At 45.2% G+C, this 22450-nt stretch overlaps 5 protein-coding genes across 5 annotated transcripts; 3 read left to right on the plus strand and 2 right to left on the minus strand.

The window, feature by feature from the left end:
• Nucleotides 1-62: 62 nt before the first annotated feature.
• On the minus strand, nucleotides 63-1779 carry sik1 (snoRNP complex protein NOP56; the record flags this gene model as incomplete). Its single annotated transcript, XM_057211181.1, has 3 exons — nucleotides 63-311; nucleotides 370-1534; nucleotides 1616-1779. 3 exons carry the CDS (start codon nucleotides 1777-1779, stop codon nucleotides 63-65), a joined length of 1578 nt encoding a protein of 525 aa, XP_057060724.1.
• A 312-nt stretch (nucleotides 1780-2091) lies between these two features.
• On the plus strand, nucleotides 2092-4050 carry N7495_008531 (chaperonin-containing T-complex subunit CCT6; the record flags this gene model as incomplete). Its single annotated transcript, XM_057211182.1, has 7 exons — nucleotides 2092-2133; nucleotides 2193-2287; nucleotides 2340-2361; nucleotides 2431-2472; nucleotides 2523-2543; nucleotides 2596-2769; nucleotides 2815-4050. 7 exons carry the CDS (start codon nucleotides 2092-2094, stop codon nucleotides 4048-4050), a joined length of 1632 nt encoding a protein of 543 aa, XP_057060725.1.
• Nucleotides 4051-4437: 387 nt separating this feature from the next.
• On the minus strand, nucleotides 4438-5493 carry N7495_008532 (putative histone acetyltransferase (MysT1); the record flags this gene model as incomplete). Its single annotated transcript, XM_057211183.1, has 1 exon — nucleotides 4438-5493. One exon carries the CDS (start codon nucleotides 5491-5493, stop codon nucleotides 4438-4440), a length of 1056 nt encoding a protein of 351 aa, XP_057060726.1.
• A 471-nt stretch (nucleotides 5494-5964) lies between these two features.
• On the plus strand, nucleotides 5965-8822 carry N7495_008533 (uncharacterized protein; the record flags this gene model as incomplete). The annotated part of the gene is made up of 2 exons (XM_057211184.1): nucleotides 5965-6147; nucleotides 6201-8822. 2 exons carry the CDS (start codon nucleotides 5965-5967, stop codon nucleotides 8820-8822), a joined length of 2805 nt encoding a protein of 934 aa, XP_057060727.1.
• Nucleotides 8823-16266: 7444 nt separating this feature from the next.
• N7495_008534 (camp independent regulatory protein) lies at nucleotides 16267-17632 on the plus strand (the record flags this gene model as incomplete). Its single annotated transcript, XM_057211185.1, has 2 exons — nucleotides 16267-16840; nucleotides 16956-17632. 2 exons carry the CDS (start codon nucleotides 16267-16269, stop codon nucleotides 17630-17632), a joined length of 1251 nt encoding a protein of 416 aa, XP_057060728.1.
• Nucleotides 17633-22450: the final 4818 nt, after the last annotated feature.

Below are 22450 nucleotides of genomic sequence, written 5' to 3' on the forward strand. Positions count from 1 at the left end.
ACAGAAAAAGAAAAGAAACCCAACGCCATCAAAAAGACTCCAAGCCCAGGTCCAAGGCGTATCTAAGCCTTGACCTTCTTCTTTGTGGGCTCACCGTCAGCATCATGCTTGCGCTTCTTCTTCTTGTCGGAGTCAGCCTCGGCGCCTTCAGACTTGCGGCGCTTCTTCTTATCACTTTTCTCGGCCTTTTCGCTCTTGTCCTTCTTGTGCTTCTTTTCCTTCTTGGCGGGAGAAGCATCGACATCGACCATCTCGTCATCGCTGCCGTCAATGTCATTCACGTCAGCAAGGATGGCATCCATGGCATTTTTCTATAATCAATGCGTTAGCACGGGTTCACAAACAATAAGAAGGTCTACTGGGTCATACCATGGCCACTTCATTCTTGGTAGGAGCGGCACCGGAGTTGTAGAACTCCAAACGCTCCTCAACCTGGTTCTTAAGGGCTTCACCGAACTTGGTGGTAGGGTTCTCGGAGAAGTTATCGATACGAGACGCAATGGAGCACTTGTTTGCAAGGAAACGCGAAATACGACCCTTGTTCTTGGGACCAGCACGACCGATAAAGGAAGAGTGGTACAGCAGACCGTACTTGGGGGTGTTACCCTTGGTCTTCAGAGCGCGGAACAGAGCTTTCTCAGCTCCGAGAATCTGAACAGTGGACGCGGGGTACTTGGACAGATTGGTCAAGCTACCAGCGTGAGAAATCAGGCGTGCACCAACGACCTCTCCAATCAAGGTGGCAAGATTGGGCGCGACAACGGCCATCTTGTTCACAAGGTACTGGTAAAGTGCCTTCCGGTACTTAGACATGCTCACAACGCGGGCGCCGAAAGAAGTAACATTTTCCATGTCAGCCGTTGAAATGTCCTGACCCATACTATGCTTGGCAGCGTCAATGATGTTTTGAGCCACAGTCTTGTCATCCTCCACAAGAGCGGCAAGGTCATGCAGGCTCTCGTCAGTCAGGGACTTCTTGTCCTGCACAAAGAGTGCAACCTCCGAGTACCGCTGGTTATCGGGGACAATCCTGTACAGCTCAGGGAAGTGCCATGAGTACCACTCGCGCACGCGCATGGCGAAAGTGTTGATCGCCTTGTCGAGACCATCTAGGATGGCAATGGATTGGATGATGTGGTTATCATCGCGCTGGACAGAGAACTTAACCTTGGCACGCGAGTAAGCGTGACCCAGACCGAGGTGAGCAACATCCTCAGTGGCAGTCATGTCCAGGTCAGCGTTGGCGTCAACTTCCTGCAGCTTTCGCTTGACGATTTCCTTCACAAGTTTGGTAAAGTGCAGACGGACACCACGAAGAAGGTCCTGAACAACTTCACTGGTGTCACCAGTTTCGCACTCAACATAGGGGAAAGCTGACTTAACGCTTCCTGCAAGACCCTTGTCAGCCATACCCAAGACAACCTTGTTCTTTTTGCTGGGCTTAGGAAGGTTGAGATCGAGGAACGAGACCAGAGTCTCAGACGCGATACCCTCCGAAATGTTGTTGATTTCGCCGAGAGCCTGCACGTTGCCTCTGTGTTATTTTAGTGAATGGTTCCATGACGCAAATGTTTTTGTGGTAGGTAATGGTGATTTTGTATTGAAAAGAACGTACTCGAAAGGATAGAAACTCTGCGCTTCAACCATCTTGCCAAATTTGGCAAAGTCATTGACACCCTCCTGTACTTCCTTCAAGCGGTTGCCAACGGCATCACCTTTGATGTTCACCTTGCACAGTGCGTAGCCCATAGGGCTCTCGAAAAGAAGAAAATCCGCCATGGAGCAGATCTAGTTCAAAGTAATTGAACTTGGATCGATTGGTATTTATGGAAACAAACGCCCACAATTCTACTCGACAATTCGACCGAGTGGATTGTTAGATGGAGACGATTCAAAAGGCGGCAGTCTGAAGTCGAAGAAATCGAAAGCTCTTTTTTTCCACGCTAGTACCAATTTGGTAATTGTGTAAAATAATTGTGGTCCCGTGACTTACCGCCTTCCATCGCTCGCAACCCCTCCAACAAGCTGTCCCCTAACCATCGGCTTTTTTTTTTTTAGTTGAGTTTATTGTCGTTCATTTTATTCGCGGTAATGTCTGCTACTCAGCTACTCAATCCAAAGGCAGAGTCTCGGGTATGAACTTGTCACCCCAGATCAAGCCCCTCAGTTTCCCGCACTAACATCTCGTCTAGCGGAGAGGTGAGGCTCTGAAGGTCAACATCAGCGCCGGAGAGGGTCTCCAGGATGTCCTGAAGTCCAATTTGGGTCCCTCAGGTACCTTGAAGATGTAAGTTTGAATTATATCTACTGAGTGATGAAAAAAGCTGACCAAATTGTAGGCTTGTGGACGGTGCAGGCGGAGTATGCCATTCCCCCTTACCATTTCAAATGCCACTGATCAAGATATCTAACTTGGAATTAATACGATAGATCAAATTGACCAAGGATGGAAATGTTTTGCTCCGAGAAATGGTTCGTTCAACCCTCAGAATATCTCTGACACTGATGCTAACTCATGGCAGCAAATTCAAAACCCCACAGCCGTAAGACTTATATTTTGAAAGTCTCGATGAATACATGCTAATTGGATCAAAGGTTATGATTGCTCGCGCCGCAACTGCTCAAGATGATATTACCGGTGATGGAACAACCTCCGTTGTGCTTTTAGTGGGAGAGCTCCTGAAGCAGGCCAACCGTCATATCTCTGAGGGACTTCACCCTCGAGTTATTACCGATGGTTACGAAATCGCGAAGGATGAGTCACTGAAGGTTCGTCTGAATCATTGAATTCATTGGTGATTTTATCTAATATAGCATTGGCAGTTTCTCGATAATTTCAAGCGAACGCAGACAATTGACCGCGAGCTGCTCCTCTCTGTCGCCCGTACTTCCCTCACCACTAAGCTTAACAGTGCCCTCGCTGAGAAGCTCACCCCCGATATTGTCGATGCCGTGCTCGCTATTCACCATTCCCCCGACGAGAAGCCTGACTTGCACATGATCGAGATTATGACAATGCAGCACCGTACATCATCCGACACTCAGCTTATCCGTGGCCTTGCTTTGGATCACGGTGCTAGACACCCTGACATGCCCAAGCGGGTAGAGAATGCCTTTATCCTCACCCTGAATGTCAGCTTGGAATATGAAAAGTCTGAGATCAACTCCGGATTCTACTATTCCACCGCTGAACAGAGAGACAAGTTGGTAGAGAGCGAGCGCAAATTTGTTGACGCGAAGTTGCAGAAGATTGTGGAGCTCAAGAAGCTGGTTTGCGGTAACGACCCAAAGAAGGGATTTGTTATTATTAACCAGAAGGGCATTGATCCTCTCAGCTTGGATGTGCTTGTCAAGAACGGAATCATGGCCCTCCGACGTGCTAAGCGCAGAAACATGGAGCGTTTGCAGTTGGTGTGCGGCGGAATTGCCCAGAACAGTGTGGAAGAGATGACCCCCGATGTTCTTGGATGGGCCGGTCTGGTCTACGAGCATCAGCTTGGCGAGGAGAAGTTCACCTTTGTCGAGGAGGTGAAGGACCCCAAGTCTGTCACAATCCTGATCAAGGGTCCCAACCAGCATACCATTGCTCAAGTCAAGGATGCTGTTCGTGACGGTCTCCGGTCTGTTTACAACACCATCGTCGACAAGTGTGTCGTTCCAGGTGCTGGAGCTTTCCAGGTCGCATGTGCTGAGCATCTTCGATCCGAGAGCTTCAAGAAGACCGTCAAGGGCAAGGCCAAGTGGGGTGTCGAAGCTTTTGCCGATGCTCTCATGATTATTCCTAAGACTCTTGCTGCCAACTCCGGCCACGATATCCAGGATTCTTTGGCTGCTCTTGTCGATGAGTGCAGTAACGGCAACCTTGTTGGCTTGGACTTGAACACCGGTGAAGCAATGGACCCAATCCAGGAGGGTGTGTTTGATTCTTACCGTGTCTTGCGTAACAGCATCGCCTCCAGCACTGGCATTGCATCGAATCTGCTTCTTTGTGACGAGTTGTTGAAGGCCCGGCAAATGAGCAAGGCTTCTGGGCCTGGCCCGGAAGAGTAATGTTTTTTGACGGATGACACCCGATGAAATCATGTAATGATCAAGATAGGCAAGACTTATGTTTTTGATTCTCACAAAGTGAGTCTGCTTAAAAAAAATGCACACAATAATTGCAACGCAATGGCCAGATTTTGTCGTAAAAAATTAGATACTTACTGTCAAAACCATGTAACATCACATAGTTTAAGACCTTCTAGCCTAGGTTAAATTTTTCTTATTTACTAGGAGTTGTCAGCGAGTCCACGGGTTCGCTTTATTTAGACCCTAGAACTTACATGGATATTGGGTAGGCAAAAAGGAAAAGAATTGTCAAAATTGTTTTTAGGGCTGTGTATTAGTTGGAAAAAGATATGATATTTATTTTACATAGACAAATGAAAGCTCGTATTAACCCCCATCTAAGGAGCTTTGGTCATCGGATAAATCGACAGACGGCCATACTTTCAAAAATCCTTCATCTTTCACCGGATCCTCTAAAGAAAGGTGATGTGCATTCGCCCATTGCCATACATCCGACTTCGAAATGAGCATTTTCGGACCCTGCGGTGGTTCATGTTCTCCCGCCAGGCGAGGTGTTTTGCGCTTCTTTGGGGATGTATCGGGTGCAACAACCCCCATACTCTTGAGAGCAGTAATGACATCCTCAGTCAACATGCCAGTGGCAAGACCAATCTCTTCCACAGTCATCATTTCGCTCCGAGGTTTCTTGCGCGAAGCTTTTGAGGGAGTTGCAGGCTTCTGCTGGTCTGTCTCAATACTGGGGGACCCATTTCTACCGCAAAGCAAATATCTTGCAATCCGCTCAGCCCAAAAGCGGTTGTAGCTCTTTTGTCCCAAGTCGCTGAGAGGCTTCTCAGGACCACCAATATAGCCACCAGGGTACTCCCAACCGCTTAGCTTGTAGCTAACACCCATTAGTAGCTTTCCCAATTGCCTGTGTTGATATGGCGGGAAAACACAAATACATGCAAGATTGTTCGCATCCCAAGAGAGCTTTTCTTTGGAGAAGAAGCCGAGAACCCGGTAGCTGTCGGAGTCGATAGAGTCGGTAAAGGTGAGGATGTAATATAGGAAAGTGGCAACATCGAAGAAGACAGTCTTATGGTCTAAAAACAATTTGGCAAACAAAGACAAGTTCTGCCCGAAGAGTTTGTGTTCCTCTCCATCTACCTCCCATACTGCATATCCACCGTGTTCATAAATTTTAGTGCCAGGTGGGGTTGTTCGGTATGCACACGACTGGACATGAGGCGCAAATGAATCTGCGTCGCAGGAATATCGAAAACACCAGGAGCAGATGTAGAGACGATCGGCATCTTTGGCAACTAGATTCTCGGGGTATATGGACTGGTACCATGGTTTGAACAGAAGATCTCCTAGCACAACATTTTTCACATTGCGATCACTCAGGTTCTGCAATTGGGTTGCAGAATTGACAGCCATAGGAGCAGATGTTTCGGGGATGTTTCAACCGGTGATCATTCAAGGATTTGATTGAAGGGGTTGTCAAGTAGACCGGCCATTGGCATCACCGCGCGAGCCAAATTCGTGTTGGTTCAACTTGATTGGTAGAGACGACGTAGAAAAATTTGTTGCCGACATTAGAAGACTGTATGTAATTATTGAGGGGAGAAAACTACGTCTAGCCCTTGGAGGAATCAACGAATAGTTTATCAGGTGACCGATAGGGCGGTAACGTGTGGGGAACTACCTTATCCGCTTTTGCCACAAGGATCCAGGCATTTACATATCGGATTCAAGGCAGCAGCTAAACGCTCAACCCTTATGATAACTTGCTTGTGCATCTCAACTTTCAGCCCAGGCTGTTCTCAAAGCATATTTCCTATCTTGACGGCTCTAACGTGATCGTACTCAGCTTCTGCATCCATCTCACGGGTTATTCTCGGCTTAACAATGAAGCCTTTCCGGATCAGACACATTCACGTCTCTCCATCTTTGGGCCGTGAAGAGTCTGTCGACTCTTCCAGAGCTCATGGAGTATTTCAGATCTCAGCTTCTGACTATGACGATATCGCCTCCAACCATCCTCGGGCGAGGCTAACCTATATGGACGAGGACGATGGAGACCAGATCACGGTAAATACATTCTTCTCTTTCACTCAAAGTCTCTCTAACTTTTCTATCCACAGGTTGGATCATCTCTCGAACTTTCTCAAAGACTTGATGAACCCTTGGTGGATAGCACGCATGGCAATATCCTTCTTGAATCAGCCCATTATTCTGAAGATGGTTCGAGCCCGATGCACATTTTTGACATTCGTCGATCAAATTCTGTGACTGGACTGTGGAAACGGTTCGAAAATCAGACTGGTGACAGCTTCCAGATATACGAAAATGCCAGCGACGTGCATGCAGTTGTTGAACCTGAGGCAGGAGGTATCCTTGAACAAGCAAAGGCCTTGTCTTCCGATTCTTCCACCGCTACCTTGGATAATGAAAAGGACTCTCAACCTCTCATGGCAGCGTTTGAGGCTGAGTTAGCGCATCTCCTACAATCTTCGGAAAAGGCTTCTGAGACTAGATCTGCGCAGCCTGAACCTTCCCCTGCCGCTGCATCATCGGCGAATACTAACTCTCAACAATCCCCACATCCCGCGGAGGTCCTAGCTACGCAAATACTGAATCATTTGCTTAATGGAGCCTCCATGGTTCAGTCGGAACTCAGATCAAGACTGCCAGAGTTCCAGCGTCAGCTGCGTGATCTACGTGAGGCTCAGACCAATCTACCAGAGAATGTTGGAACAAGACTTCAGTCTCTTATCGCCACGATCGAGGCCCAAATGAAGATCGCTGAAGCCCATTTGAGGAACGCTTTCAATAACATACCAGACGACGGCAGACACCTGGCTGAAGAAGCAATCGGAAGGGGCATGCCCGTGGCTGAGACCGCTGCAGAAAGCCTGCGGGCCATGGCTAATAATTTGAATGACGTGGGACGAACTCTCTTTGAGGCGTTCGAGTATGAACTTGGGCGAGCGGGGTTCCTCAATCCGAGCACCGCCTTCAACAGATCGAGTACCATGCCTGGTGCGTTTCATAATGTCGCCAGCAATGAAACTACGTCTTCGAATCTCTATCCGCATGTCGCCGAGCCTCGTTCTATGAACCCGACATTCCATGAGAATCAATCGACGGGCATTCAGCCACCAGTGACAGATCCTGGAGCCAGTAAGGATACTACCATATCGGCTGCTGGTGATATTAGCAACAATATTGGAACAACATATAAAAACCTCGACCCTGAACTAGGAGCTCATATGCCCCCAACGCATCCTACCAACTGGGGTTCTTTTCCACCATGGCTGCAGTTTACACCTCCTCATCCATGCCCCCAGCGCTTTGGATATCCACCTCAGTTTGATTCGTCCTCCGTCCAAGCTTATGCCCCTGATCTTCAACAGGAACAGACGCCAAGTGAAATTCAAGTTCCTCCGAACAATTCTTCCGTCAAGACAGAGGTACAAGCTGATAATTCTGAAACACATACTTTGTTCATCGGAAATGTTGGATTCAATGTAACCGAACAAATGATTCGGGATGTCTTTGCTTCAAAGGGATTCATTGTCAGTGTGGATCTTCCATTGGATGCCGACTCTGGCAAACACGCCGGCTTTGGCTACTTGCATTTCCTTTCTATCCATTCGGCCACTGCTGCTATCGATGCGTTTCAAGGTAAACATATTGATGGCCACGCGATCAACCTTGAGTTTAGCGACTACACTCCTATTGAAAAAATAGTCTCTTCTGCGAATCCTATAATCAATGCCAACTCAAGTGTCCTTCGAAAGGGTTCAAAGTCTTCCAGCACAGAACAGGACCAGGAAGCACCTTCCAACTGCATAAAGTCTGTGACCTTTAAGGACCCGGGTGTTGATACCGACGAGGTTATTCCAGCTCCCCCACAAGATACAGATCCGAAAGCAGGAAAGAAAAAGATGAGTCGAGTCGAGTCTCCTCCACTCATTGACCTATCAACGGACCAAATTTCGATCAACCCAGAGCTAGAGATAACCCGATTTCCGCCTGTTTCCCAGTTGGAGGCCCAGATTTTTGCAAGCCAAACTCACAGTCAATCATCGGCGTCTGCTTCTGCTTCGGACGTAAAAGCAGCTTTTGCTGCAGACGAGGAAGATACTTTTTACGAAACATCTTCTGGTCCCAGTATTCCCTCACCTCCAACATTCAAGAATCTTCCCACAAGATCTCGCACATTCGCTCACCCCCGTCGGAATCTTCCAACGAACACCCCACCGACATCCTCGCTTGGCCAGGGACACTCTGGTGGACAAGTTGATTCTACTCTCCGTCGTGCAAACACCATGATGGCTAGCCCGAGTGTGAATAATTTCGATACTCACAATCCGATGTCCTCGGTAGATCGCCGTAGGCTTCACGCAAACGAGCGTCATTCTCGGCATGATCCACGAGCCCCCAACGACGCTTGGGAGACTTGGGCGCGATTGAATAGAAGAGAACGCCGACGCTCGAGACCTCATCCAGAGCGGGCTATTCCAGGCAGTTTCCCCGTTGAAGAAACTCAGCCCGTCCCTCCCATTTCCACTTTCGAGAGCACTAAAGAATCCGACTTGATGCGTTGTGTCTCCTCTCTTATGGAAATGGGCTACGGACCAGAGCACGGTGGGCCTCGTCGAATGGCTGTGTACGCTGCTGCAGCGAATGGTAATCTCTTTGATGCCATTGAAATGATTGAAGAAGAACGGAAAGCGTATGCAGGATATGGTGGACGCTAATATTGATATCGATAATTCTGGACCGAGGTTGCTTCCGTAGCTTTTACATTTTTCACTTCTTTTTACATTTTTCAGGCCTCTCACCCTTGATCGTCAAATTTCTGTCTCTGAGATACCTACCTACTATGCTATTTTATTTAGTCCATCTGAAATTGAACTCTAGGGCTTGCATTTTGCTCACTCCCAAGGTTCGATTAAATTATACCTAAGTACATAATGTGCCCCCAGAGGTTACATCATTATTGACCTCCAAGGTGAATCCCAAGATTCTAACCTTGGAAGATTTGTCCCTGAGGCTGATACATCTACATAGATAACAGCGTCATTTAGATACCCGCATGGATGTGGGTAGTGATGCCGGGTATGAATATCCTACATATTTCTATGTCTGTGTAATGATAGATGTAGTAGTAGTCATCCTAGCTTCAACGTTCCTCCCGTCATCACATGGGCATGCCTGGGTCATCGGACATTTTCAAGATTACCCCCGATTCGTATCACATAACGTCAAGTCTGACCATTCATCTTAGGGTCAGCCGCTAGTGGTAAACCGGACAAGGCTTAGGGGGCCAGCACCCATAAATTAAAATCCTCGAGCATAATTAATAAGGATTGCCCAGGTGTAAGCCCCTAAGCACTTTAGGTCCCAAGGGGTGTAGATCTAGAACCTTTGCATATCCATAGACCTAATGGATGTAGCCTCGAACACCCCTAGGCTGGGCAGGGTCGAGCATTGAACATTTTACTAACTTGGCAGGTGCCGAGGCACAGTTAGTTTCTCGGAAAGTTATACGTTGTCTGAGGGATTTAAAGCAAGGGGTTGGAAGGGAAATAAGGATGGGAGCCTTGCATATGGATTCGGAGATTGAGATCTATACAATCTTCAAGTCGATCACAGCTTCACAGCTTCACAGCTTGATGAAGGACTACCACACATCAAGGCTCAGACAATGGAGCGTTTCTTAAAAGGTGAAACCACAATTATAGATGCCCTAGAGGTAACCTTGGAAGTACCTAATAAATATGTCTAAGATACTGAAACAAGTACGGATACAAATCTGCAACTCTGTCCACCAAGTTATCTATTTAGACCATTATTTATTTATGATATGTAAACATTGTGTATGTATAAATGTAAATTGGACCAGTTTCAAGGCTAAAAGTGCGCATAATAAATGATGCAAAATGGCATGGGGAGAGGTCACAACGTATGCAACCGATGTAGGCCAGGCCTAAATTGAGTAGAGGTCTCCGTAAGCAGAAACGTGGTCCGTGGATCCCGTTTTATTCAGCCTTGGAACGTAATTTGATACATAACTTTATTAAATATCTTCTTTTTCTGCCTTTGATCCACTTAGACTAATATTTTATATCCGACAGGAGTCATAGGGCCGATACCTTTTTTTAATGTCTACTTTCGATCCCGGACTATGTCCCTCAGTACTTTCCTATGCTACACAGGATTTGAGTCACTTGAATGAAAGATTTAGATTTAAAATTAGCTCTTAGTTTCATGCTACATCCTGGTCAATAATCTCCGACTTTGTCCTGATGGACTTGACTGAAAATAGTGAAGGAGAAACTACGCTTTAATTCGTTCAGGTTATACTTACTATTATCTTACAAATATGCCCCCTCTCTTGAACTTTGGCTTCTTTCTAGCCTGATGACGTACACTTATGGAAACATAGTATTTATCCATTTACCCATTGTATATTTACCTATGCTTATCCCCACTTTGCTCCGTTTTACCCAAAACTCTACTTGAGATATGGTTTGGTATTGTAACATGTACGGAATTAAAGGTTGCCAAGATTTGATTTCGTGAAACGTCGCACGAGCTTATCTCCACTAATAAATTAAAGTAGTTTACTTTGTAAATTCGATGTCTTAGCGATCGGCTTTCTTGCTTATTAGGTTTTCCACTAATATATACTCATAAACAAGAGAAACCAAGAACTTGGAAGGAACGGAACCACCACTTGGAAGGGATCTCTTGCTTTTACCAAGCTATGCCCAGGCCTAGATCAATGCCCACGTGTTGATTATACGAGCGAGCTTTCACGAGCTCATATTTCCAAGGTTCCTGGGATTAGATCGTTACATCGACTTGGTTACCCACCTAGGTAATTCTACACGACATGTCCCAAGCTCCAGAGCTGGATATACTCCATAGTTACATTTTGTGGAGATAGAAAGAGGTTATTACTAGCCATGGAGCCTTGCCAAGATGATCAGACGCATAGCGGCCCCCCTTCAGCAGGTGGCAACTGTCATCAGTAAGCCTAAAAGCCAGCTTGGCTCTTGAGAACCATGGAATGTGTCCAGTGGGGCTATCGCCTAGCATTACTTCTTTCTATTTTAACCTTTCAATCTCTCAAGCCAAATGCCAAGAATCCAGAATAATCGAAACAGGCGCTATGGTCCGAGGGTCTTATATGGATCAGCACAAAGTTGTCTATGTGGCTCCAGGCGCCGCCCATCTTTTTGAACCTTATGTAGTTAGGTAGGGAGTCCATTCCGCCGGATACGAAGGGAAGTACGAAGTATGGAGTATGTAGGTCATAAAAGGAAAGAAGGACAGTGTGTAAAAAAAAGGTACGGGAAGGGGCTAATGATGATTACGTTCGGGGCTGGATCATTCCTGTCATACAACTTCATCAAGGATTTAATATAACTAAATGAAAGCTGAAGCTGAAGCTCATATCCGCTAGAAAAGGTACATTAAAAAGGAAATGATAATATGATAGGTCGAACAAGGATATTCCCTAACAAACTGCATGACTCATCTGGACAATGTCCATCCTTATGCTTAACCCTGGTAAGGTTAGGTCCCCTTAACCCGCCGATCATGGACATCTAATTGGTAAACCATCGTTCTCACGCTCGTATGGGCGAAGTGAAGTTTATTAGATGAAAGTCCAAAATTCCAAGTTTTCCGGGGCTGTGCGCAAGAGGCCCAGCCCCTCCTTCTCCGATAGACATTCTGATACGCTAATCCAACCCATTTGCCTTAGGGCTGACCACTCTACTCATTATGAAACTTGTAGCATATTAACGAAAAAAAAAAAAAAAACTAGGCAATAGATAATAGGTAATAGTTAATCTGAAAGGTAAGTGATATGAGTAAAATAATAATAAGGTAATAAAGATGCACTCATCCGACAACTCCACCCCGAACCACAGCCTGCTCGGTACCTAGCAACTTAGTATTAAGCGAGCCCCGTAGATCCACCACTTTATTTATTACTTATTCCCGGAGAAAACCCAAAATAAGATCCACTTCTAACCCGAAATCAGAAACCACGCGAGTTGGATGAACCATGGCATAAATATGTGTAGGCTTCCGCATCGTATTTTGCGAGGTGGATTCATGTGGAGTTTCCATGTCTCTCGGATACTGCTGTATTTCATTCTTACCCGAATTCTACTTCACTCTCCACAGTACAGTAGTCAGTAACTATAGCCAACTATCCATGATTTATTGAACCTTCACTAGATCGTCTAGTTAGTGCTCTAATCTATCCAGCTATTGTATTAGTTCTCTCTCGGCCGGTCGGTGATTGTCGATGAACTAGCCCACTTACTCCTTCTCCATACGGACAAGTAGAGAGTGGAATTTGGGATTGGGCATCCATGGATCGGAATGACAGGGTTCCATACAGCTGCGCACAGAGCACATGTTAGTACATGTAAGGAGTAAGGGTGCACCCTTGAGATATGCATATTTTATAGGGCGATGCTTAATTGCCTCGGAGCAGGATTTCAAAGCGGACTTCGCTAAGTCCTACTCCGTATTGCAGATAAGTTTTCTTCCAAGGTTCTACACACGAAGTTACGGTGTATGTAAATACTTAAACCGAGTGGGGTCAGCCTCCGTATTTGCCTGCTTCTAGGTGCATCCGGCTCCGATCTCGATCGGAATTCGTGGACTTCTGGACCCTGACTAGCCTCGTCTGATCGGAAACATCATTACCTAGGTATCTACGAGGAGACCGGGTATTGACGGGTGTCTTATAGCCGTACATGGTATTGACAACGCTAGAGCTAATTCAATAGTACTAGTATCTCTCTCTATATGCACTGTTGAGCTGAGATGCAATATTAGATATCTGCTGCTTGAAGTTATTACGGCAGTCCCTGTTGAAATAAATGATCTTATATCCTATATACGAATTAGTGCAACCTCACACACTCCACCTACCAGGTCGGTGGAAGTTGACCCTAAATTGAAGGTGTCAAGTTGCACTAATAGAGCGCCATGTGAGACATCCACCTGCAGGCCGAACGGCTGTGACAGATAACAAGTTCCAACCCCCTGAGTATTTCGTAACTGTTCTTGATTGAGAACCTTGGAACCTTTGAACACTTGTGACTTGGACCTTCAAAGTAAAAGACTCTGTATTCCGTAATATCGAAAAAACCAAATACTAAATACCATCCAGATCCAATGTCAATCACTTGCCAACCTTGGAACCTGGAAGATCGGCTCTTATTGTCTGTGTAACTGGTCTTTGTTGGCGATACGCTTTAACTGGGCCTCGGGGCCGGCCCGTGCATAAGCTTATCCTCGAATGGCGAGCTTTGCGCGAGTCAGGCAGCCCTTTGGTATCGCCCTTTCCAGCATAGCCTGGCTTCATCCGCTGACAATCTAAGTGCTTCCACTCGTACCGGACACTTCGGCTGCACAGATCCACCATTGGCTGATGTACCTATGTCGGAACAACTTTGGAAGAAAACAAGGCTGGCACTATTATCATAAATTGGTAATCAGCCACATGCAAGGCGATCGATAGTTACATAACTAGAGCTGATTTAGTATGTACCGTACAGCGCTTTCAATAGTACTAGTGGATTAAAATAGAATTTCATAGACCTCGGTATTGTGAGATTCAACCTTGGAAAGTAAAGGGTTGATCGTATATGGAGTACCTCACTGGGCACTGTAGATCATATGAGGTATACCAAATACAAAGAACATGACTAAGATCAATAATACGTGGCATCTTTATGGTGGCATGGATATCCATAGTATTTATTATTATTAACCTAGGGGGTAAGGGGGGAGAGGGGGGAACAGGGGTCCGATTTAAATGATCTTCCCGTTCTTAGTGAGTTGTAGTCCGAACATTTAACTGTTCTTTTGTTCTTTGCTCTAGAAGGGGATCTTGTGACTGCCACAGCGATAAAACAGTGGCCGCGTCACTAGATACGAGTTGTGATACGAAGTACTCTGTAGTACGAGTTGTAAGCTGTATGGCCACTGTGGCTTTTTTTTTTTCTCGTGTAGGGTACTGTAGACGTGTTCCCGAAAGAGGCTTAGCTCCCTTAGCTAGAACCACCGTTTAATTCCAGGAGGCTGAGATTCCGTCGGAACCGCACAACTTTGATTCCAGGATTATTCATTCGGACTTAGCTCCGAGTTTGTTTTAGTGGTGTACTAGAGGGTTCAGCTCCGTACTATTCTTCATTTTTGAGTTATTTAGTTATTTACTTCGGATTTTGGACCTTGTCCACTTATTTCCGTAATTATCTAAAAAGTGAAATATATAACAAAGAAAGTGCTCTGTACATTTTTGAAGGCCGATCTGATCCGAAATCTTCAGCCATGGTTCAGGGAACGGCGACTCCGTAAGAAAGAAAGAATAAAGATGAATAATCAAGGGTGGATATTGTCTTCATAAGCGAGCATAAAGTTCCTCGTGTCGGATTAAGCTTAAGCTTCAGAGTGCGCCCTAACCATCTGCGATCAAAGCGCCACTTTTAGAATGCGTCTGACACAGAACATATTAGGGGTGAACTCACCAGTCACATTCCTAGAATCGGCTTACTCCGTATTTATTTTAAAAACACCTAGGTATCTAACAGACTATTTCCGAGATTCCGAATTATCTCTCTAATGTTAGGACCTCGGGAATGAGGATGCCTTGAATGGGCCAAGGATCGTGAAATACTAGTAACCTTACTGGTCCTCTCCCCACTTGATCCTGGTCAACCAACGTAAGCATAGCCAACCTTGGAAGGTTGGAAACAAAGTAGGGGGGTAGCAGAAGTAGAAGTATGACTATGATTATACCATGTTATGAATCTAATCCTGATCTTTTAGTCCAGGATCCAGTTTGAGTTTGAGTTTTAGTTTAAGTGGTAGTGATTCCTATCAGGGGCCAATTAAAGCTTTGACATGATTTCCGGCGCTAGTATAACTATATTGAGATATTATTTATTTGAGGTTGAGTAGTCATGTCTGAGTAATCCACAACCTTGGATCGATAATTAGATATTCGACTTAAATGGAAGTTGGAATGTAGTTTTAACTTTATAAGGAAGGTTTCGATTTAATCTTTTAATTTGATTTTCTTAATTTCCTCTTGATTGCCATTGGTTCCAGTAACCAACCTTAATGTACTAGTTCCACTTTCCCATTAACTCTGTATTACTTTATTTTATTTTTATTTTTAATCTATTTAATCTTTTGCCATGTAACCTGTTCTTCCTTGGGATTCTCGGGCACGGCGTTGAATACTTCCGATTTTGAGTCCTTTGGGTTCCTTTGGGTCCTCTGGGTCCTCTGGGTCCTTTAGGTCTTTTGGGTCCTTTGGGTTCCATTCTTATTTAACCTTCTTTTTGATTGATATTCCTTTTTCCCTCTTTCTCTTTCCATTTTTCTTACAAAACAAGACCTTGTTTCAGGATCCCTTTCAACTTATTCCTGCTCCCTTCTCTTTAATTTCTATTTCTCCTGAGACATCTCCCTAATATTAAGCTCCTCTGAAGTACTCCACCTTCATGAATCTTTATGGGTTCCTGTCGGCATTCTTTACACTCTCCACCTTTCTTTTTTTTGACCCACAACAAATCTCTGCAGACTTTTCGGTTTTGAGGCTTTTCCCTATTGGAATTAATAAATAATAATAATAAAATAAAAAACAAATTTTCGAAAAAAAGCAAAAATTATATTAATAATTTACCAAACTAAAAATCTAAAACTAAAAAACGCCAAAAAATAAGCCCAAAACCCACTAACCCTGTTGGGTGACGTAAAAGCTCGGTCTTTACCACCCAGAAACGCCGGTCTCATACAGCCTTCGCTGCCTACCCCATATCCGATTATCACTCGGATTTTGGTTCCTCTTATATTTCTTGGACCTCCGCTTTCTACTAACTTCTTACACCTATTTCTCTTTGGGATTCAACGTTCAAATCACCACACCCCAACCATCCTTCCACTCAACATCAACATTCAAGATCTCCCAGATTCCAGATCTTATCTTGTTTGATCCACTCGACAACTCCTGTGCCCCCGAGAATCCGATCAAATCATTCAGCTTCAGTCACGTTTTCGTGTGACTCCTCATCCTCCAAAAGATCTATTTCAGTCCCATCGGTCAATCTGGCCGTCAAAGTTACTTACCCGCAGGGGTCGTCGGTTGATTCGCGAGGCTGGATGGAGACCTACTACGGCCACGTTCGCACACCTGCGGACGCCATTATCCTCTTTGAAGCTTGTCGCATGGGGCTTCTACCACGAGTACAAAGACGTCTTTCAGAAAAAGAACGCCAATCAATTCGATCAGGGTCAGTCTTTGTTTGGGATGAGCGGGAAGCAGGCATGCGTCGATGGACGGATGGCAAATCATGGAGCGCGAGTCGTGTATCAGGTAGCTTCCTGACTTATCGGGAGATGGAAGGCAAACGAGGCGGCAGTGTGTCGCAGGCTTCAGTACCAAGGGTTGGCAAGTCTCCAGAGAGTGGACGTGGTAGTGATGATGACCGTGAAGACGAAGGCCCGGATGGTTACCGATACAAACCGGATGGCTTGATGAAGCAGTCCTTCAGTATCACAACCTCCGCCGGTCAACACCTGCATCTGATCAGCTACTATGCTCGTGCCCACCCTTCTGCCGTCAACTTACAACAACCCACCACCGATCCAGCACTGCGACATGTTCGTCCTCAAAAAGGGTTATACCCAGAGTCCACAGTCAACGACCAGCAAAACCTCCCCGTGGTCACTCGGGGTCCAATGCCTGGAGCTGCGTACCCAATCACTCCCCCACCCAATTGGTGCATATCGCCAAGCACATGGGAATTCATACACACCCCCATATGCGACCTGGCCACCGACTCCTCTAGCAACTCCACCGACAGTTCCCGTTGGATATGGCGCTGCATATCTTCCTCCAGTTGCTTCCAATGGTCCTCCTCCCCCGTATGGCCCACCACATCACTCTATGCCCCATCATCAACCACCGCACCCTCACCAGCACCCTCATCCTCATGCTCATAGTCTTCCACCCCCTCCCCACGCGGGGCCATACGAGCGACAACCTTTCCCTGAAGCAGTACCCCCTGGTTCTTCTAATGGCGCACCACCTCCTTACCCCGGTCGCTCTCCACGCATGATGCAGGATCCACACCACGAGCAAAGGAGTCCGCGGGTTTACCCCTTAGCTGCTGACCACCGACTGGCTTCACCTCGCATATCAGCGTCCAACTCTCAGACCAACGGGGCTATCCGCAGTCCTCATATTTTAAAGCAAACCCCTCCAATGGCCTTGCAACAACTCGGCTCTATGGGCACACCGCCAAAGCCCGAAAACGCAAGCTTCAACGTCCCGGGTATTGGTGCTTTGATCAATGGTGCATCACTGGCCCCAATTGCTCCTCCTAGCTCTATCAACGCCGATAGCCCTGGCGCTCGCAACGGCTCAGTCGGCGAGGGGCCTCGGGATATAAACCTGAAGCTTGGATTTGCCGAGGACGTCAGTGCAAGAGCACTACGCCAGCTAGACCGAGCCTTTGTGGCGTAATTGCTCGAAGAAGAAAGAACGAGAGAGAGAGAGAGAGAGAGAGAGAGAGAGAGAGAGAGAGAGAGAGAGAGAGAGAGAGAGAGTATGAAAAACGACACTTTATGACCACTTTCCACCCCCGCTGGACTTTCTACCCTTACCACACATATTTCTTATATTCTCTTTTTTACTCTACCTAGGGAGCTGGGCGTCCTCTTTTTTTTTTAACTTTCACTATGATATCCTTTCTTATGGTTTTTTAATGCTGGTCATTATCTATTACATTCCGCTTGCATGGGGCCGAGGCTGGGATCGGTGTTATCTGCATTTTCTTATTACCCTTCTTTTCATGATTCACTTTCTATGCATTGGGATCGGTCTACACGGATGGGATGGTACAGGGGGTACTTGGATATTGCATACGATTAACTTGCTTCATTGCTATATCTTTCTGATCCTTTGTAGAATCGTAGTCTTGAAGTCTGCCGTGATCTGTCTCATATCCTACTTATGATTGCTTTTAGATCAATCGCTTTAAGGGATACAATCAATGTCTCCCTCTGTGATGTATCTCTCTACATTGAACTCTGTCTCGGTTAGGACATCACTTTTATATCACTCCCATCCTTTACGAAGTTAATACAGAAGCATGTTCGACTCGCTCTCACTTCACTCTCCGCGTCACTTCAGTCATCCTAATCATAAACTGATATCTTTTCACCTTCTACTCCTCTCATTCTTTTCATATCTTAATCAACTACAACTTCATCTCGGTAATCACCATTCAATCGAGCATCATGAATGCTTTTCATGACTTGCCTTTAGTCTGCTGTCGCTGCCTTCGGGATCTGCCCTGTCCTACTTATATTGCAGTGGTCAAGAGTACACCTCATTCATCAAATATTTTTGATCGCAGCTTTAAGTGGCTTCGGTCACAGCCCCATTGTTGATGTCTCAGGATCGCCAAGATACCCTTGAAGGCTGAGTACTCCCTACGCTCTCTTGGCTCCATCAAATCCTGGCTGATCCACTGCGGATGTTACTCCTGGACCAGTGTTGACCAACCCCACCGTGGATATCTTTTCTAGCTAAGAAATGAGGAGCATAACACCACCCGAGAGACAATCCAGTACTACAAGGACACCAATGAGGCCACAGCAGTGCGTTTCGCCTTGTAACTCCTCTTTTTCCAGGAAACTATCGTGATTTGAAATTTGGCCATGATGTTTTGTGGACAACCGAGTCTACCTCAAAGTACACATTTCCTTATCCACTTGTTACTTCCAATACCGATGCCTATTACGAGTTCTGTTGCGAGATAAAAGGTTTCCAAGGAAGGTCGAGACGTGGGTTTTAAACCACACCTAAAGCCCTACTGCTTGCAGATAGAGATAAACCTTTTCCCTTCAAAGAAACGAAGTCTGAAGCTTCTGGGTATGTTCTATAGTCATTTTCTCAAAGACCTTATCACTGAAATACCAATAATGGGGTGAGAAGGTAGTGATCATCAGAAAGAAGGATTAAACAGAAGTGATCGGAATTCTGGTGTAATTCTTGAACAAGATGGCATACATGTTACCGGGTCATTCACTACAGTCTAGCCACGCGAAACAAATCTCCGGAGACAGTGTCTCGTTCCAATGGACTCAGTTCCCACTTGACTTGATTGATACTATTCTAGAAGAGCTCTATTGGCTAAATCCCATCGAGCATTGGTCGCCTAAAAATCTCTCGTGCCAGAAATACAGGCTCTCACAGTTCTCATTCCTTTCGCCTTTCTTGCTTTTAACCCGGATCGCCAAACCCCTAATCAGCCTTATATCCCTAGCGCTCATCAGCTTCCTGTCAGCCTTTGATTGGGATGATTATCTGGCGTTATAGTTCTTTCTTTTCAAATGCCATATTGCCATACTCAATATTTCTTATTGTAGTTTCGTGACCGTCACATTTCCTTTCAGAAATAAGAAACTTCGATAAGCTATACCAGGACCCCTTAGCTTACATCTCTTAGGCAGAGAACTGTGTATACTTCCCTCTACTATACAGGCTCGTCATGTCGACTACATCTCTCCAGACTATCTTGTGTCTGCCCTACGTGGGCAGCATGCGATTGTATCAACAGTGAAGACGCTTGCACTTGATAAACAGAACCGATTTATCAACGTCGTCGCGACTGCTGGTGTCCGACGTTGTATCCCATCCGAGTTCGTCTTAGACACTATACAGCTTATGCATCATTGCCCGTATTTCAAAGGAAAATATCGACATAGTTTATATTAACAAAACGAGCTCATAGAAGAGAAACGTGCCAAAACTCATACTCGTCAGTATCGATTATTGTGGATGCAAGATCACTCCATTCTAGATCTATAGATCTGACGCTTGCCACCGTATGCTAAAATATTCCCATAGTTGGCTGAACCGTTTTTTCGTCACTTTATCAATTATAATGATGAACAATAATATCACATGTCATATATAGGTCCATAATACATAATGACAGATGAGGATCAGTCAAGATGCCGCGATTTGGCCCCCGACGTGATAAATTGGATGACAGCAGCACGGCACGAGCATTCAATGTACACCCTGAGGGAAATCTACCACACATAAAACACAATATTAGGAAGATTCAGGATCCTAGAATGCTTCGGAAAGCTAGCGCATCGACTAAATATTCCAGAAACCTGGAAGGTTCACCCGGTACTCAGTATCGCTCAGTTTTATATCCATGGATAACTAGGTAGCTCTGGAGATCATGGATGCACAAGGGTATTTAAACCATCCAAGATTCGAGGTTTCAAGGTTGTGATCATCTCTCTCTCTCTCTCTCTCTTTTGCGCGCGCTTGAACATAAATGTCGTATATATCAATTGAAGTAAAAGTGAGAGTGAAAATGAAAATGAGGGTACAACCTTGGTACCACATAAGATAATTCCCCTACCTAGGTCTAAAACCAAGGTTGGAATTGTTCTATAATGCTTCTGACTCACCAATTTATTGAGAACAAGATTCGCTTTTATAGATGTTTCCCTATTTATTTCGCTATGAATATATTCCCTCCCGGGGCGTACTCTTCTCTACTTGTTCTCTTCCTGAAACCTTTACTTTGACGAGTTTTAAGCACATCTGGAAATTGATGGATGATGCTTATTATTTCGAGACTGAATTCAAACGTACAACTCTCTCGGTGTTTAGAAGGAAGTTCGGGACTCAGACCCTGACGTTTGACCTAAGAGCTCAAAGAAGCTGAAGCTAAATATATGGACTTATAGGTTTTTCTCTGACTCCTATATTTCGGCCTTGATCACCTACTCTTTCTATAGATATATCATTCAATCTCTGTTCTTTGCAAACAATAATGAGCTAGAAACTACCTGGATTACCATGGAGAAAGGTAAAAGGCGTACCTGAGCGATGAAGATAGCGCTAGAAGCTGTCAGTCATGGGGTGCATGGTCAAGATAAATGGCAGTGATTGGAGACTTAGATTGGCTTCATAATTACTATATGATTAAGAAACCCTCTTTTATACTCGCACCTGAATACTCCAGTCCACATGTATGAAGATCAAGCAGCTTTGCGCAGAATTGAAAAAGAGAAACATCCCTACTCAGGGAGTGCGTCAAACGGCATTGAGAGTCTATTCACGTACTAAAAGATAATAATAAGTCCCGCTTCTATGGATTTTTCTCGATTTCATGGCCTACAAACTATGTGTACCTATTTTAACATTGATCTACATTCTAAAAACATAGATAAGCGTCAGTAATACGATTTGACTACTCACCTGAGGGCAGATGGCTGTGTGATGACTGCACCATCGTATGATTTACCTAGGTTCCTATATAGTCTTATCATGAGTCGGGATTCGGAGTCTCCAAGCCAACAGATGTCCATGGGTCCTTTTTCCCAGTCAAATACAAATAAACATCAAGAAGAGACTTTTGGGATACACACAAGCTGTACTTACTACGCTGATCACTTGCTGCCTCACTTTCTACCGATAAAAGTACTTGATGTAACACGGGATGTTTGTCAACTAGTATTTAGGTATCATCCATTCTTGCCACCTTGCACATAACGGATGAAGCCAAGTACATTTCAATCAGCAGGAAGTTCCGAAATAGCCGGATGAGCTGTCTAGGTAGATTGGGACTTTAAAGCTGTAAATCGTATCACACTCAACCCCGCTCCGCAATTGATATCCACGAATAGAGGCTCGAATTTGATATGGCGAACAATCTAGTGTCAATGATGGTCGATCTCTTATCATGTTTCAGTTTGAGAGTGTCTGGGATTATCTGTGATAAATGTCATGTCATTTTCGTTGCGTTTCAACGCAACCTTTTGATTTCTGAATTGTGATATGATCTCATAGTAGGTACGACTAGTTCAGGTTGTTGACACTGTGGAGTCCACGGGTTTCACAGAATCCGAAATCAAGTGAGACTGAATGGGTTCTGACCACTTGACTCTTCGAGGTTCTTATGACCAGGATCGACCTATACCTGTTCCTGTCAATGACTGAAATTCCGAATGCCTAGGCAGACCAGGAATTTTCCAAGGCAGAAGCTAGAAATTCAATATCTAAGTAGACAAAATATGGGAAAATACAGGACCGAGGATGTCCTTGATCTAAACTATTGAAAGTCATTGCCGAGAATGAGGACTTCAAGATACCGCAAAGAGCATCTGAAGCTTCTGAATCGGGAAATAGGCTTGAAATAGGCTTTCAATATGGAAGACGGGATAGGCCTGGAATGACAACAGCTGTTCAACTCTCAGGGCGTAGGATAAGCGAATGGGCTGACGAGTCATGAAAATATCCAAGTAAAAT

The sequence above is a fragment of the Penicillium taxi genome, assembly GCF_028828555.1.
Source record: "Penicillium taxi strain IBT 34144 chromosome Unknown utg000005l_segment0_segment0, whole genome shotgun sequence".
NCBI classification, from domain to species: domain Eukaryota; kingdom Fungi; phylum Ascomycota; class Eurotiomycetes; order Eurotiales; family Aspergillaceae; genus Penicillium; species Penicillium taxi.